Source organism: Ursus arctos, unplaced genomic scaffold, assembly GCF_023065955.2.
Source record: "Ursus arctos isolate Adak ecotype North America unplaced genomic scaffold, UrsArc2.0 scaffold_11, whole genome shotgun sequence".
Classification (NCBI taxonomy): domain Eukaryota; kingdom Metazoa; phylum Chordata; class Mammalia; order Carnivora; family Ursidae; genus Ursus; species Ursus arctos.
The window spans coordinates 36,557,119-36,574,025 of NW_026622775.1; the positions used below are offsets into that span (position 1 = coordinate 36,557,119).

The window sequence follows — 16,907 nt, forward strand, 5'->3', positions numbered from 1 at the left end:
ATTTCTTTTTTTTAGAATGGCCTTTTAATAAGCACTACCAAAATTGCCTGCAGAAAGAAGTACCTATCTATATTTTCAACAACCATACATGAATGACTATTTTTCCAACCCTTGTATTTACTGGAAGATTTTTATAGAAAAACTTTATATTAGTGATTTTTTTTATTGTGGTAAAATATACATAACATACAATTTACCATCTTAACCACTTTTAAGTATACAATTCAGTAGCATTAAGTATACTCATAATGTACAACCATCACCACTACTTCCAGAACTTTTTTATCATCCCAGACAGAAACTCTGTACCCATTAAACAAAAATTTAAAAATAAATATTAAAGGGACGCCTGAATGGCTCAGTCGGTTAAGTGCCTGCGTTCAGCTCAGGTCATGATCCCCGGGTCTTGGGATCGAGTCCCGCATTGGGCTCCTTGTGCAGCAGGAAGCCTGTTTCTCCCTCTGCCTGCTTCTCCCCCAGCTTGCTCAGTTGCTCTCTCTCTCTCCCTCTCTGACAAATAAAATCTTTTAAAAAGTATTTAAACATATTGCCATTGTCTGGCTGTATGTTATTCAATCCCTTCAACTATCCTCTTACCCCTTCCTAATATCTTAGAATTCTTCTGTATTAGGACAGGCTGTACCATGGTAACAACTCCAAAATCTTGTGGCTTACACAACAAGAATTTACTTCTCCCTCAATTTACGTATTCTATGCCAGTCAGCGAGGATACTTGTTTCTCAGTCTTTCAGAGGTTGAGGCTAATGGAGACCCAATCATATAATCGCTTCATGGTTTGCATGGTTACAGAGGCAGGGCAAGAAAGTGCCGTGGAGCCTGGAGGCAGCAATCAAATGTTTCACCCTGGAAATGGCACGTGCCACTTCTAAGAACTTGGTTACAACTAATAACATGGTGGAGGGTGACAAGTACATTCCTCCCATGTTACCTAAGAGAGAGGAGAGCACTAGAAGTTCTACATCTTCCTTTGTATCCTTACTGATACAAAGTTGGCTTCATTTAATTATTTGCATTTTTTTCCTATTCGTGAAGCCCGCACATTAATGTTTCTTGTTTCACAAGAAATCCTGGAATCAATGAAAACAATTTAGAAGAGTAGTAATTTGATCTAAGTGAAAAGTCACATGTGACAGAGTAATATATAAACACTCTATTGTTGCTAACGTGTTAGAGTGTCATCTTTGGGCCCAGTTTTCTTAGTAAGTTCTAACTTTTGAAGTTGATGCTGAACTTTTTAGTTGCATTGGGCGGTCTGTGTTACTGTGCCCCATGGAGGATGATAAATATTGGCAAACACTTGACAAGTTCTTTAGCAACTTTTTGAGAAATGAGAAATCAGTACTTAATTTTTCATTAGACATGCACTCTCTCTTAGCTCATTCCTGCCCAAAGTTTTGTTTTGTTTTGTTTTGTTTTTTTGTACAGAAAAAGTTACCAAATAGTAAAGTATTTAGTTATGTACTATAGCCATGAGTTCAGACTTCTCTCTATATTCTCTGTGGCAGCTCTAGTAAGCCCTCATTTTCTTTTATATCTTATACTTAACCTGAAAGTTTTTATGAATCACACTGACCCTGATGACCCGGCAACTTCATTCATCTTGCAGGTTACTGCATGGGCCATTCTAAAATTGGCTGATATATCAAACAGCCAGCGAGTAGCAGTGTAAACTACTGGAGGGAGTAACTGTAACTGTCCCTACCCAATCCTATCCCAGGGAACTTCATTAGACTCCTAAGTGCCCTTCTTGAAGGTGTGTTGGTTACATTGCTTCTGGAAAGGTCAAAAAAAGAGAAATAGGTTATCCTTAGTCACCTTTCAGATATCTTACTTGTCAAAGTAAGAACTCTATTCACCGTATATGTGTCTCATGCACTACTAGAGGAGACCTTGGCAGAAGATCGAATACAAGGTAGAGATCCAGGAACCCATCTTGGCTTAATTTTAAAAATCTCTTCAATGTTGGGGCGCCTGAGCAGCTCAGTCCGTTAAGTGTCTGACTCTTGATTTTGGCACAGGTCTTGATCTCAGGGTCATGAGTTTAAGCCCTCCTTTGGGTTCTGTGCTGGGTGTGGAGCCTACATAAAAATTAAAGAAATACATAAATAGATAGATAAATAAATAAATAAATAAATAAATAATCTCTTCAATGCAGTCATTTATAGTAAAAAAACTATTTCAAAATGGCACATCCAGGGGAAAATTGTGAAAGGACGACAGCTCGGCATGCCAGCCTTGGAACAGGAAGTCAGATAGACTGCCAGGCAGCAGGTCTTTTTTGACGCTCTTGGCTGGAACAGATGAACTTTGTTTCTTCTGTCAGTGCTTTACCATGCTTCAGAGTCAAAGTCCTGGGAAAAAGAATCTGGTTGGCTGAGCTTAGGGCACGTGCCCCGCCCTTGGCAATGCGCAGGTCTGAGAGAAAGGATTAGCAGAAGGAACCTCCAGAGATCTCCTTGGATTCCCTAGTGTGAGACAGGCACATGAATTTTACCAAGACTCCATGCTATGTGGGAAAATAATTACCCAGGTGAAAATCAGGGTGCTTTTGGCAAGTGGAAAGGGAGGCCAAGCATCCAAAAATGCCAGTATCCACCACTAGGCGCAAAAAAAGTGATTATTCTAATGGCATCGAAGCCCATGTACTCATGAATCTGTGGAGCTGATATGTGGCTGATTTATTTTACTATTTTCCAGTTGTTAGATTGCTTCCTTTTGTTTTCTTTCCTGCAACAAATAGCCCTAAGCACATACATTTAAAAAAAATTATTTTCTTAGGACAAATTATCAGGCCTGGAATTATCAGGTCAAAAGATAACATACGAGTATTTACATTTTTTTCATTTTCTATTTTACTGATGTGCTGATGGACTCTGAAAGTATGCCTCTAGTCATTGTAGATTGGCTTTCCAGTGACTGGATAATTGCCCGGTTGAAGGTCACCCTGTGAAACCTCTCTCTGGGTCATTTCAGGGGCATTTGCGGTCCCAGGAAAGGCATACTCTTTAGAGCTCTCCTCTTTCCTTCTACTAATGTTTTTTAAATATCCATTGCTATCTGGATGAAATGAAGTGCAAGGTCTCTGCTTTGGTCAACTGATTCACTTGTTATAGAAAAGAAGGCAGCATTTGCCGGAGGGATCTGTGGGCAGTGGGGAGTGCCTGCTTCTAATAGGCTATATCCAGCTCTCTCTTCTCCATGCCAAGTCTCTCCAAACCTGGGGGCAGGAAAAGCAGTGATTTCACTGATGTGCACTCCACCCAAGGAAGGTACTGGTTGTGTGCCTTGACCCACATCTTCCTCAGCCAGGTTCTTCTAACTCCAAATGTGAGAAGAGTCCTAGATTTCTTCGAAAGCAGCAGTGTGCTTTGTTTTATAATTATTCCTATGTCACTTATTCCCCATGGCTATAGTACACCAGATTGTAGATGCCTTGAGATTAGGAATTGTCTCATCTTGGTATTTCTTGCAGCACTTTGCACAGTGCCTTGCTCATTCCAGGTACTTAATATTTGCTAACCATCTTTTTTTTTAACGATTTTATTTATTTGTGTGTGTGAGAGAGATAGAGAGAGCCAGTGGGGGAGGGCATAGGCAGATGGAGAAGCAAGCTCCCCACTGAGCAGGGAGCCCAACACAGGGCTGAATCCCAGGACCCTGAGATCATGACTTGAGCGGAAGTCAGATGCTTTAACTGACTGAGCCACCCAAGGGCCCCAATATTTGCTGACTATCTTAAGTGGAATAGTTCTAGTACTTTCTTGGGGTCTAAATTTTTCCAAGTTATGTCTCAAGGTGCTAGAAAAGGTGAGCATCCCCTAAAGGCAGTGAGGAAACGCTAGGGGGTTCTGAAACCCATGCTCAGTGATCTGGAGGAAAAGAGCTACGCCTGGTGCAGATGCAGATGGATGGGCACTCGCTCCCTTTCCAGGGGTTGTATCTCAGCCCACGGTGCTCCAGCCACATGGCCTTTTTCAGTTTCTTGTACTAGCTGTCTGACCAAGGTTTTGTTGGGCATGTTTCTCCCCTCTCTAGATAATATCCACTTACTTGTACCCATGAACTCCTCATCCTTAAGATCTCAGCTTGCTTGTTAATTCCTCACTAACATCTCAGTACAGGTCAAATTCCTGTTTTATATAGCGTCATGTACAGCTCTTTCCTAGCACTTATCAGTGATTTCATTTAATATTTATAGTTGTAATTATTTGATATGTCCTTTCTCTCTGACTGGAGACTATTAATCCATGAGGGAATGAATTGTTCCCTTCACAAAAGTGCTTGTTTTGTTTATTGTTGTATTTCTAGTTCTAGGGTCCTCCCTGGCATATAGTGGGTACTCTGTCAACATTAGAGGCATGAGTAATAGTTTCTCCACAGCACACACATGTACCCACTACACTCCTAGGAGATACAGAGTATATTGATCAGGGTTCTCCAGAGAAACAGAACCAACCAATGGGCTATATAAAAAGATATGTTTTTATTGTGGTTATAAATATATATATTATTTTTATTGTGGTAAATTACACATAACATAAAATCTACCATTTTAGCCATTTTAAGTGTACAGGTTAGTGGGGTTAAGTATACTCACATTGTTGTACAACTTTCACCATTATATTTTATAGATTCCTAGTTCACAAACTTATTATATGGCATCCTCATATCTTGGTGGGTTAATCCACCTTTAGCTCAAAGGATGTATATATACGATACCAAGAAGTCCCACGATCTTCCATTTGCAAGCTGAAGAACCAGGACAGCCAGTGGTGTAAGTCCCAGCCCATGTCTGAAGGCAGGAAAACAAGGAGCACCAATGTCTGAGGGTAAGAGAAGATGGACATCCCAACTCAAAAAGAGAGCGGGAATTTGCCCTTCCTCTGCCTTTTCGTTTTATTTCTGCCCTCAGTGGACTGCATGATGCCTACCTGCACTGGTCACCCCCAGCTCAAAGAGTAACCCCTGGGTGGCCTAAGCTACTTGGCATTACCCCCACCCCTGCCTCAGTTATCACTTGAGGGAGAAGCCTCCAGGTTTAACTGAGATAGGGCATGGCAGTCTCGTAAACTGTTCTGCTGCCCTGATTAAAGTGATAGGAGAGCATCTTTCTAGTGCAGGAAGTGACATTGTTTATAGGTAAATCTGGAAAGGATGAAGCCATTCAATTCTCAGAAAGGAAGCTTCCAAGAGGCTAAAGTCAATACTCGGCTGGTGCAAAGCTGAACAAATCACAGAAAAGTGAAGCTGGAATGGCGATAAATCTACAGAAGCCTGTCTTACCTCTCCAGGGAGGATTTTAGTGATATGGTCCAATAATTTCTTGTTTACATTGTTCTGGCATTTCCCCCCTTAATTCTTGTGACAAAAGCAGCCTGATACAATTTGGAAGACACTCAAAGATTTATCTTGCATTTCCTCTCTTTATTTCATTTATGTTTTGCAATAGCTATAATTTACAGGCCTCGCTGGTAAAGGTGTCAGCCGGCAGCAGAGATTGCTAGGTTCCTGCTCAAAATCTATTGTCCTTTTTCTCTTTGTAAAAAATTTCAGGTTTCATTTAGGTGGCTGTGTACTTGGATAAAAGACTACATTTTCCATTTTCCCTTGCAGTGAAGTGTGGCCATGTGACTAAGTTCTGGCTAATGAAATAAATAGCAAAAATGTCTAAGACCTGAAGGAAGGCTGAACAAAGTGCTGACTCAGCTGTGGGAGGGGGGTCGCTTTTATCCTTTCCCCCCCTCCTTCACAGAGAGAGCTCTAGGAGTCACCTTGTATTATGAGGTGAAACTGAGGATGGAACCCAATGCTTCCCTGGGGACTGTGCAATGTTAGACTATTTACTTCTGGACTTCTTTTACATGAGAGAGAAATAAACTTCTTATGGTTTAAACTATTGATATTTTGGATTTTCTGTTACAATGTGTCTGAACCTAATTCTAAATTGACTCAGCCTGAAACATATCCAAAGATTGAGTAGAATCCATATTTGACTTTATATGTGGCAATATTGTTACTCATCAGAGAAGGACAAAATTGTATATAGCAGAACCTACATAAAGGGGAGGTTTCATCTGTATTAACCTCTATTTTATCTAGACTGGAACCTGACCAATATGCGTTGTTTCAAATCCTTAACTAATCCAAGCATTCAGCAAAGCATAAGAATGCTTACCTGACACACATACTTGAATATCTCCCAGGCATCTAAAACTTAATGAGTCTGATACTGAAACTGATCTTCCCCATCCCAGTCATCATTAATTACCACCACCACATGGACTTCTTATCCCCTGTTTTCCTTTCAGTGAATGTTCAGTAAAGTTCATATCCACCCACCTTACTTATCATGACAAGAGCCTGGGGGCCATCTTTGACACCCTCCTCATTTCTAATATCTAGGCCATTGTCAACTCCCAGAATCTTCCTCTACAATATATTCTGATCTATTTCTGTCCCCATTGTTACTTAGAGGGTAAAGCCATATCATTTCTTGGCCAGACCACTCCAAAAGCTGTCCCTCTGGACTCCCATTCTCCACACAGCAGCTAGAGAGAAAACACAAACCAGATCACATCACCATCATGCAGAAACCTCTTCAAAGGCTCCCAATAGCATTACAATACAATCCAAAATACTAAGTATGGCCTATGAGGCTCTGTGCAATCTGGCCTCTGGCCCCTCTTCACGACCCTGTGTTGTCTTGAGACAGTTTCTCTCACTGACTATGCTTCAGCCACCTGACCTCTTTTGTCTCTTGAATATATCAGACTTTACCATTCCAGACGCTTGCGCAGTCTGGTTCCCTGCCTGGACTACTTTGCTCTCAAAGCCCTCTATTTAATGGTTAATTCCTACTGATTCTTCTGGTCACTGATTAAGTGACATTTCTCATTAAATCTTCCTGACCCCACTCTCCATTTTTATCAGGCCCTCAATTATAATCTCTCATAGACTCTTTAAGTGTATGGCACTTTCATTTTAAATTAGATATATATTTATGTGTTATGTAGGGTTTTTTTTGGGGGGGGGTACTTACTGTGTCATTTTCCCTCCAGAGAACGAAAGCACAGTGAGGACAGACACTGTCTGTTTTGTATACTGCTGTATCACCAGCACCTAGCATGGTACATAATACATATAGAAATTAACAAGTATTTGTGGGAAGAATGAATGAATTAATGAACAAAGATGAGACCTAGGAACCCAGTAGTATCTGCTTTTGTGATCACTTTCCTTGCATTCTGTCTTACGTGATTTTAGGAGAATAGATTCCCCTGCCCCCCTTCCCCCATTTTTCCCATATTGATGGAATGTAATCGTCATCTCCTCTTTCTCCTCCCTCTTTTCAGCCTACCCTCCCAAACTTCTCCTTCTCCTGATCATCAGTATTATAACTTTAGCAGGTACTTTACAAAAACAATTTTATTAAATCTTCTCAACCAACTTGCAGTTGCAAAGTCATCATCTCTGTGCCATGGATGGCAAGCCTGAGATTTAGAGAAAATTTACCTTTGCCAAGCTGGTAACAACTACTGAGCAGTTTCTATCTTCCCATTGTACCATAAGGTTTCCCTTCACTTGGCCATACTTCTCATTCATTCCACAATTACTGATCATTTCTTGTAGGCACCGTACAAAATGTAATTGAATAAAACTAAACCACTTAGAGCCTTCCACTCTCGGTGATCACAGTAGACCTATTCAGTATTGAATTAAGATTCACATTCACCTGCTCTTTAACACTCTTTTGGGGGGTGTATGTGTGTGTAAAGACAGAAGTAACAATGTTTTTGTGATGCTGTAAAATTGTTTTAAACAACTTATTTTACTCCAAATATCTAAATATCTAAAAAAGAACTGGCCACACTGAATGAACCAGAGTTTTTGTGGCTGGGAGTAGAAAGTAGTAAGGAAAGAGAGGCACTTCTGGAACACCCCCCCCCCCCCCCCCCCCCGCTTTCTTAACTTAGTGATTGAGGTATTTCACATACCAAAAAAATTCATCCATTTAAAGTGTACAATTTAATGATTTTCAGTATAGTTACAGAGTTGTGCAATCATTACCAAAATCTAAGTTTAAATTATTGTCATCATCCCCAAAAGAAACCCTTACTCTGCACCCATGTCACCATCCAGCCTCTGGCAACAACTAATCTACTTTCTGTCTCTATAGATTTCTTTGTTCTGGACATTTCAAATGAATTGAATAATACATGTGATCTTTTGTGCCTGGCTTCTTTCATTTAGCATGTTTTCAAAGTTCATTGTGTTGAGGCATGCATCAGCACTAAATTTTTTTCTATTAATATTAATATTCCATTAGATTAATATTCTGCTCTATGGATATACACATTTTCTTTATCCCTCCATTCATCAGTTGTTGGACATTAGGGTTGATTCCACTTTTTGGCTCTTATGAACAATGCTACTGTGAACGAGTATTTGTGCAGACATAGGATTTCATTTCTCTTGGGTATATACCCAGGAAGTGGAGTTGCTGGCTCACATGTTAATTTTATGTTTAACACACTGAGGAGTGTCAGCAGCCCCTCTTTATGAGGATAAGTTTAGGGTTTTGTCCAGAGGATTGAGTCAGTTTGTCTGTTTTGCCAGGTCCTCACTGTTTACATCCCTTCTATTCTTGTGTCTTTCCCCCTTTATTTACCTATTCTGTGTAGAATCCAGACCCCTGCTGATTTTAGTAGGAACTAAAGCTTTCAATGCCTAAAAGTTATTTGCAAAACATTTTGAACTCTCTAGAGGATGGACATTAAAGCAATAACGTTTATCTGTTTTTTTCTGTGGGTCTGCCGTACTCGGTGCTATTTTGTAACAAAAGAGCTCATTGAGTAGGAGGCTTATTTAACTTGCTCTTGAGGGTTACACTCCAACAACATGCTGTCCAAACAGATTCTTAATTACCCAGAGCTGAGTCTGAACTCAGTTTTAAAAAATCAGTTTGAAGTTTCTTGGAGGATACGAACATCTTTAATAAACCTGTATATGTAAACGTATGTTGAGAGCTTGTAAAAGATGGTGTGTGCTTGGCACGTAATTGCTTAATAAATTGTTAGTTGCCATTATAAAAAGTTACTATAATGAACAACTGATTTCTTTTAGGTATAAATCTCAATTACTTAAAAGTCTTAACTTTTTTGGAAACACATTTGAGTTCTGTTTCAGAATACACAGAATACTTTTCCATGTGTGCTGACATAAATTCCCATTTGATCGTCACCTCCACCTCGTGAAACCTGGGATTTGTTTTCCAGTGGTTATTTTTAGAACAATAAAGATCATCTCCACCTACCCAAGCAGATTTAATCTGAATACAACAGAGACAACTCTTCAGTGGTTTATCCACCCTCTCCCTCCCTCCAAATTGTTCAGTGTGGAATCACCGAAGAGTGTAATAGGAGCTGTCGTCCCCCAAGCTCTCCCTGCTCGTGTAAAGCTTTCAATTAAAGTGGAGATTGAACACGCATTTTACTTGAGATGAGAAACGGGAATAAGGAAAAGCGAGCCCGGCGTGCGAGAACTTTCGCAGCTCGGGGTCGCTCCCAGGATAAAGATCAATGAGTGAAGACATCTGAGCGCGGTCTCCCAGCTGAGGGGATTAGAGGCTGTTATTAAGACGCCCCTTCCCCGTCCTGGTCGAGTTCCCGGCCTCGCGGAGCCGACTTTGAGTCACCCCAAGAAGGCGAGCCCAAGAAAGGGGAGGGACACGCGCCCGGGGGGTGGAGGAGAGCCGCGGGACGAAATTCTAGACCGAGTAAGGCTCGGAAGGAAGAGGAGGGGCAACTGCGCGTGGGGAAGAGGAGGGAGAGGCTGCTGGGGAAAGGAAGAGAAGGGAAGGGAGGGAGGAAGAAGGGAGGCGGAGGATCAAGAAAGGGGCGAGCGGGGGTGGGGGGGACGCGGGGCGGGCCGGGGAGGCGCCCGGGGCGGGGCGGCTCGCGCCTCGGGTAGGGTCCGCGGCGCGGGGGCGGGGCGGTACCGCGGGCGCGCGGGGATCGGCGGGGGCTGCCGGGATTGGGGCGCCGCGGTTCTTGCTCGCCTCGGCCGCCGGCCTCAGTTCCGAGGGACACGTCGGTGCTGCGCTCGCCCGGGGCTGCGAACCTCTCCGGGACTTCCTGCCCGCGCGCCCCGCACCTGGCCGCGGCCCCGAAGCCCGGCTCCGGCTGTAGTGCGCTGCGGGCGGGCGGCGGACCGAGGCAGTCATGGGGCTGCAGCCCCTGGAGTTCAGTGACTGCTACCTGGACAGCCCGTGGTTCAGGGAGAGGATCCGCGCCCACGAAGCGGAGCTGGAGAGGACCAACAAGTTCATAAAAGAGCTCATCAAGGACGGGAAGAACCTCATCGCAGCGACCAAAAGTAAGCGGGGACCTGGGCGCAGGCAGGCTGCGGCGCCGCGAGGCCGGGAGGAGCCTCTGCGGGAGCGAGACAGTCAGTCGCGTGCCCCGGGTCAGCCTCCTGCGGAACAGGAGATTGGGGACCGGGAGGCCCCGGGCTCACTCCTGCCCGGCTCTCCAGGCAGCGGGTGGCGAGTCCCCTTTCCCTCCTCTAGCCCTCTAGCAGCGGCCAGAGCCCGGAGCCGTGCGTGGGAGCGCGCAGCCGGGAGCCCCTCGGTGCCTGCGTTCCCTGCCCCGCCCGCCCGAGGTCAGGTGGGATTGCACCCTAAGCTCAGTTTCACTAGTTTGGCCTCTTGACCTTTCCAGAGGACTTTCCTGGGGATTCTTTGAAAACCTGCAGTGTGCTGACTTTTCAAAAGTCCCTTAAACTACACCCTTACCGTGTCATTTTCTGATCTTTTCGGATAGTCTGGTCCCGGGTCCTTCGCTGTGCTAAACCAGAAAGTCCACCTGGCATTGTGCTGCTTTCCGCACATTCTTTCCCTCCTGCGCTGGGAGGGTTCAAAGATTGGGGCTTGTAAGGGTGAGCAGACAGCCTACCCTTTGGCCAGAGCCCGCGTTGCCTGCAACTAGGGAATTCCACCCACGGCAGGCTTGATGCCTTCCTCCCTGGTTCTTTTCTGCTTTTTGAAAAACTAGGAAGTGGCCACCGGAGAAATAGATCTCTGTAGATATATCTGTATCTGAGAAGAGTCTTTCTAGGAGGGAGAAGGGCTAAAATTCTGGCTGAAACACCGAGTTGGTGATGCTGCTGGGTATGGGGCGGCATCAGCTCCAGTGAGGAGCTGGGTGGCCTGACCACACCTGTAGCCCATAGCCCTTCTGAGGATGCCTGTGAGTGTCCTCTTTTCTTCTAAAGAAGATATCAGACAAGGGACAGGGCAGTATCCAGCCTCACAAGTCTGTGTTGTTAGGGTCTTTATCGCTTCTCTGGTTTCTCAGTTAAGTAATTCTCAGCTTTGGGAGTTAGTCCCTTGTACACTTGTTTGTAGACATCTCCTCTGGGAAAAAATACCCCATATCACTGTTCCCCCACTACCACCATTTTGCATTAAAGAAGATTAAAACATAATGAACAAACTCTCAAGAACCCAGCACAGTGCCTGGAAGAGTAAATATTCATTTAATGAATGAGTTGAAATAAATTTTAATGGGAAGAATTTAGCGAGCCATCCCTGTAATTTTGGAAGCAAGTCACTCCTCTGGATGATGTCCAAGGTTCCTTTTGGTTCTGTGACCTTGTTGGTGTTGCAAAATGAGGACAGGGAATCACTTTGGGACGTGTGACTAGTGGGCTTATTTGGTTGATGGGTGTCCAGTGCCTTGGCATTAGGTATGTATGTTGGGAGGGGAGTAGGGAGGGGTTATAAATATGTAGGCAGGAGTGAGAAAGGCAGTGTGTGTGTATGCATGAGAACGTGAGGGAGAGGACTTCTTCCTGTAGCTTGGTGTTAACCAGTGTCAGTGGCGGGGGCAGTATACCTTCTCTCTTACTGGCTGTAGCAGCTCCCTCTGGAGCTAGGATGATGAGGAGGGAGGCTTTGGTATGGGGAGAGGCAGATGGCAAAGCCAGTTTGGCCACTGGTAGAAAGCTATTTATGTGACTGCATGTTAGCTCTTCTGCCAACAGGACACATGCCTGGTGTTCCAGCAGCAGCTGGTGCATCTGGGGGCCAGCTGTCAGCCTTCCTCCCCAGAATGTAGACTTTCTTGAATTTGTCAACTGGCATCTTACTCCTTTTGATTCTTGTCCTTTACCATAAGAAACATAATTTATAATTGTAATTAAGAGAGCAACCCAGAAGTATCTTTTTTCTCATTATGGTTGATTAACTTAAAGTCTTTCCCAGAAGGCAGCAAAAACACAGCTTTAGCTCACATGCTTTAGGCCAAGTTAGGAAAACCCTGAGTTTGCCCAGCTTGCTCCTCAAAGTTTAGTTCTAGTTTATTCCTATCAAAGACTACAAGCACCTGACTTAAGTCAGGACACCTGTGTTTAATTCACCTCTCCTGTTGGTTAGGGCCCGGCCACACAACAGCCGAACAGGTCACTTAATTATTTTGTGTGCAGTTTCCCTTGTCCTACTTCTTAGAGGCACTGGTAAGGTCCTGCAGTGTTTGGCAATTGGAGTGTAGGTCAGTCGTTCGCCTAACCAGTTGAGCCTTTCTGTATAACATCTGCGAGTCTAGAAGTCGAGGAAGGACGTAAGGTGGGGGAAGGAGCTGCAGAAAGAATAGCAATCAACTAGGTCAGACTGATTATATTTTCAGATGTCTTATACTCCGTTGTGCATAAATGGCATTTGGTGCATTTTCAGAATTGTGAGTTTAAGTGATTTTTGTTTTTAATTGCCCTGTAAGATGCCTCCTGCATGCACTAAATACTTGTTGGCTTTATGTAGTTTTGATGTCTTGATGCTTTGAATATTCCATAAATATTTAAAGAAATTGGAGGTGGCTCTGTGGGACTTGAAGGCTTACTGCTGAGTTCAGTGATGCAGCAATCAGCAAATATTTAGCATCTATGATTCATTAAATATTGGGATTGAGATACAAAGAGGTAATAAGGCAGAAGCCCTTGTCCTTAAATTTATTGTCCTATGGTTGAATTCAGTCCAATCTAGGGAATGTGTTTGGACTCCTGTAGCATTGTACCAAATTCTTGAAGAAACAAAGGATAGACAGACATACACATATTAAAAGGTTAAGGGGCACCTGGGTGGCTTAGTTGGTTAAGTGATTGACTCTTGGTTTTGGCTCAGTCATGGTCTCAGGGTCCTGGGATTGAGCCCCGTGTTGGGCTCTGCTCTCAGCACAGTCTGCTGGAGATTATCTCCCTCTCCTCCCTGCCCCTGCGTGTGCATGCTCTTTCTCTCTCTCTCTCAAATCTTTTTTTTTTTTTTTTTTAAGGTTTTATGTATTTATTTGATGGAGAGAGAGAGCACAAGTAAGGGGAGCAGCAGAGGGAGAGGGAGAAGCACACTTCCTGCTGGGTAGGGAGCCTGACTTGGGGCTTGATCCCAGAACCCTGAGATCATGACCTGAGCCACCCAGGTGCCCCATAAATAAATGTTCAAAAAACAAATAAAAGTCTAAAAATTTAGTGATGAGCAAGTATTCTAACTTTGCCAGAAACAAGAGTTTGTTGCAGGTTAGAATGAAGACATGTGACTGGCAGTTTGGGAACTTGTTTTAAGTAAGGAATAGAACCTTGTAGAACTTGTGAGTTTGAGAACAGCTGAAAAGAAACCTGAACACCACAGTGTTTGAGGGCCATGAGGAGACCAGTTAGGAATGGGATGAAGGGAGAGGTCAGTTTCAGATTATGGAGGGTCATAAAAGCAAGGTTAGGAATGTTGACTTTATCCTGTGGAGAATCACTGAGGTTTGTCAGCAGAAGGCTGACATAATGGGAAAGAGTTGATTTCGAGACAGGATTTGACATCTGTGTGTAGGGTGGATTTGGACATAACAGTGGGGGTAGGCGGGAGCTCCAGAGAGAAGTCTGGGATCATTGACTTACGTTGTACATTTGGAGATCATTCACTCAATTCAATGGAGTCTTTGTTTAAATGGATTTTTTTAGTCCTTTTTCTTTTCACGCCTTTCCTAGAATAACCAGTGTCCTCTTTTAATACAGAATTTCCTTTTGTGAGCCTTTCATGTGCTGTCTGTATAGTTTCAGATGCTTATGATTCATAGAAATGTTTAGCATATTTGCCAGGAACAGAAATAAGCCATATATACTTTTCTCACAAATTTTACATTAGGCAATCTTGAGAGAATGTGTTCTGTTTTAGAGGAAAAAAAAATTTTTTTTAAACAAATAGTCCTTACAGTTATTAAGCACTTATATAGTTATATAAAATGCTCTTTAGTAAGCTTAGATTGTCTAGCTTTCTTGGTGTGTATTAAGCTGGAGAGCTCCTCATAAGCGAGCCTGCTCTTAGCACAGACATGGAGAAGGGTGTTAGTGGCAGCCGGGACTAGAATTGGAGCCTCCTGAGTCTTGGTTTTAGGACTTTTTTTTTTTAGGCCTTGCTATTTTAATATTTGCTATGCTTTTTCCTTTAATATTTCCTTGATTTTTATTTGCTTTCTTCAGGACAACATAAAAGTTCCTTTTTGCTTTCTTTTTGATAATATTTCAGAGAAATGGTTCGTGCGATAATCCCTTTTGGGAGAAATTTCCCAAGTTGCTATTACATTGAAACATACAGAAGTTTGGAAGACTGAAAAGAATTTCACATTGTAAACTTGAGCCTCAGTTTCCTAATTTGTAAAATGTAACTATTGCAGAAAGTCCAGTCTGAGGATTGACTAAAATAGCGTGAAAGTATTTTGCAATCATACATGTAAAGTGGTTGTGTAGCTCTATTGTTTGCCCAGCCAGCATTATTTTTCTCTGGCTATCCAAATTTTGTTCAGGTATCTAAACCTTTTCTTAGGAGACACAGGGAAAGGTGATTAGGGGTAATTCAGTTTTCAAGCCCAGCTGATCTTTAGAATCACCTGGCTGATTATAAAACCATGCGGTCAGGGTTAAGAGTCCCAGAACTCTAACCCAGTTATGGTGAACTTATTTTCTGGGCCGGTAACTGGTTTAAGAATGAGGATATATCTCAGTTTTTGCTAGTGAGACAGGATAGGAAGGCTGCTGGAGACTTTGGAAAAGATTTCCTTTTGTGTGAGGAGGCTCATAAAAAGGGTCCTTGGGGCGCCTGGGTGGCTTAGTCAGTTGAGCGTCCGACTCTTGGTTTCAGCTCAGGTCATGATCTCAGGGTCGTGGGATCAAGCCCCCTGTTGGGCTCCCTGCTTAGCTCGGAGTCAGCTTGAGATTCTCTCTCCCTCTCCCACTCGTGCTCGCTCTCTCAAGTAAATGAATCTTAAAAAAAAAAAAAAAAGGTTCTTTACTTTTCTGTGATATCTGATTGTGTTGCCTGGAGCTGCTACTACCATCTTGGGACAGTTGAGTGGAGCCAAGGTGAGGCCTGTGGAGCACAGAGGTAACAGTATCTGGGTTTTTGACGTCATTGTGGGAGCCACAGATTGTTCTATGTCAAAAGCCCAGCTCTGGATATATTGTTAAATGACCTAAGCCAGTTTGAATTGTGTTTTTTGCTACTTCACACCCCAATTTTGATGGAGTAGTATCTTTGTAAATTTCATGCTAGTACTGCTATTGAGTGGAATTTAGGGAGGTATAGAAATAAAATGTTACTTAAAAAGTTGATAAATTACAAATATAATGTTTCCCTGAATGGAAAAGAACACTCGCATGTATTTTTTGTCCCAAAGAAATCACCATGGATCACCAACAATTCAGGGCATCGCCTGGGATAAGCCTTCAACTCTCCCTTGGGTTTTTAGTACAGTGGGCAAGTCTCCAGTATGAATGTAGACATGTTGTAGAAAAACTATCAGACTGGAGCTAGGATGTGGACCCAGACAGGCTTTGAAGCTTCAAATGCTTTACTCACTATAGGTGGTCCTTGACTCCATATAGAATAGTTTCTTTTTTTTTTTTCTTTTTTTAAATTATTTATTTGATGGGGGCGGGGGAGAGTATAAGCAAGGGGAGCAGCAGAGGGAGAGGGAGAAGGCAACGTGATGCGGGGCTTGATTCCAGGACCCGAGATCATGACCTGAGCTGAAGGCAAACGCCTAACTGACTGAGCCACCCAGGTGCCTCTATAGAATAGTTCTCTTTAGAGCTCTCCACTGGCCCGCCGTGTGCATTTAGGATGTTTTATGGGTCAGTCATCCGGTGTTTCCCATGTCCTACTGACACATTGCCTTTTCCCTGTCCTCCCATCTGTTGGGGTTCCTCTGATCACCTCCTTTCTGCTTAGTTTTTTTGTTGGGGACCAGGGAACATTGTTGATTTTTGGAAGAGGGGAAGACAGGAGGGCATTTTTGTTTTAATTTTGAAGTAGCTGATGCTCCGGTACAGGATAGAAAACGAAGAGCATAGGTTGAGGGTACTGGTCTGTCTAGCTCAACCACTCACTGGCAGTGGGACCCTGGTCAAGTTGCTTAGCTTTTCTCTGTGTTGTTGCCTATAAAATGGAGATTATAATGCTATCCACTGTATAGGGTTGCTAGTTGGATTAAATTAGTTAATACATGTAAAGCATTTAGAAGCAGCATTCAAACGTGAAATGTTAACACTTATGATCTAAATTGCAGGTACGTGTTTTAATATCAAGGTTCTTTTCTTGTCTGAAAAATGGCTGCTCTGGCCCAGTGACTAGTATGTAACCTTTTGACACTTATTACCCCTAAGAGTATATTGGTTCATATCCTCATTAGCAGGGACCAAGAAGAGAGACAAATTTGACAAACTCTGGGAAGGCTTCCAAGGTTTGAATGTAGTGCAAGATACTGAAGAATCTTAAAAATAAGTCGATGAATCAAAGCTGAATGGTATCTTGGGAAACTGTTCTCCAGAATTTATTTCCAATTCACAGAAAT

The 16,907-nt window shown here is 43.0% G+C and overlaps 1 protein-coding gene and 1 long non-coding RNA gene across 3 annotated transcripts in view; one reads left to right on the forward strand and one right to left on the reverse strand.

Annotated features, from left to right (window-relative positions):
* Positions 1-210: 210 nt before the first annotated feature.
* On the reverse strand, positions 211-11,034 carry LOC125281001 (uncharacterized). The gene is made up of 3 exons (XR_007187965.2): positions 10,814-11,034; positions 7,061-7,140; positions 211-2,099 (listed from the first exon to the last, which is right to left on the reverse strand). It is a non-coding gene; the product is annotated as an uncharacterized LOC125281001 (long non-coding RNA).
* Positions 10,008-16,907, forward strand: part of ARHGAP10 (Rho GTPase activating protein 10) — a 308,230-nt gene continuing 301,330 nt past the window's right edge. Inside the window, exon 1 of one of the 2 annotated variants that reach the window (XM_026499449.4) lies at positions 10,008-10,395. In XM_026499449.4, the coding sequence (XP_026355234.1) occupies positions 10,242-10,395 (154 nt within the window). In that variant the 5' untranslated portion in view covers positions 10,008-10,241. The remainder of the gene's footprint in view (positions 10,396-16,907) is intronic. The other variant, XM_057310112.1, reaches the window with a different exon arrangement.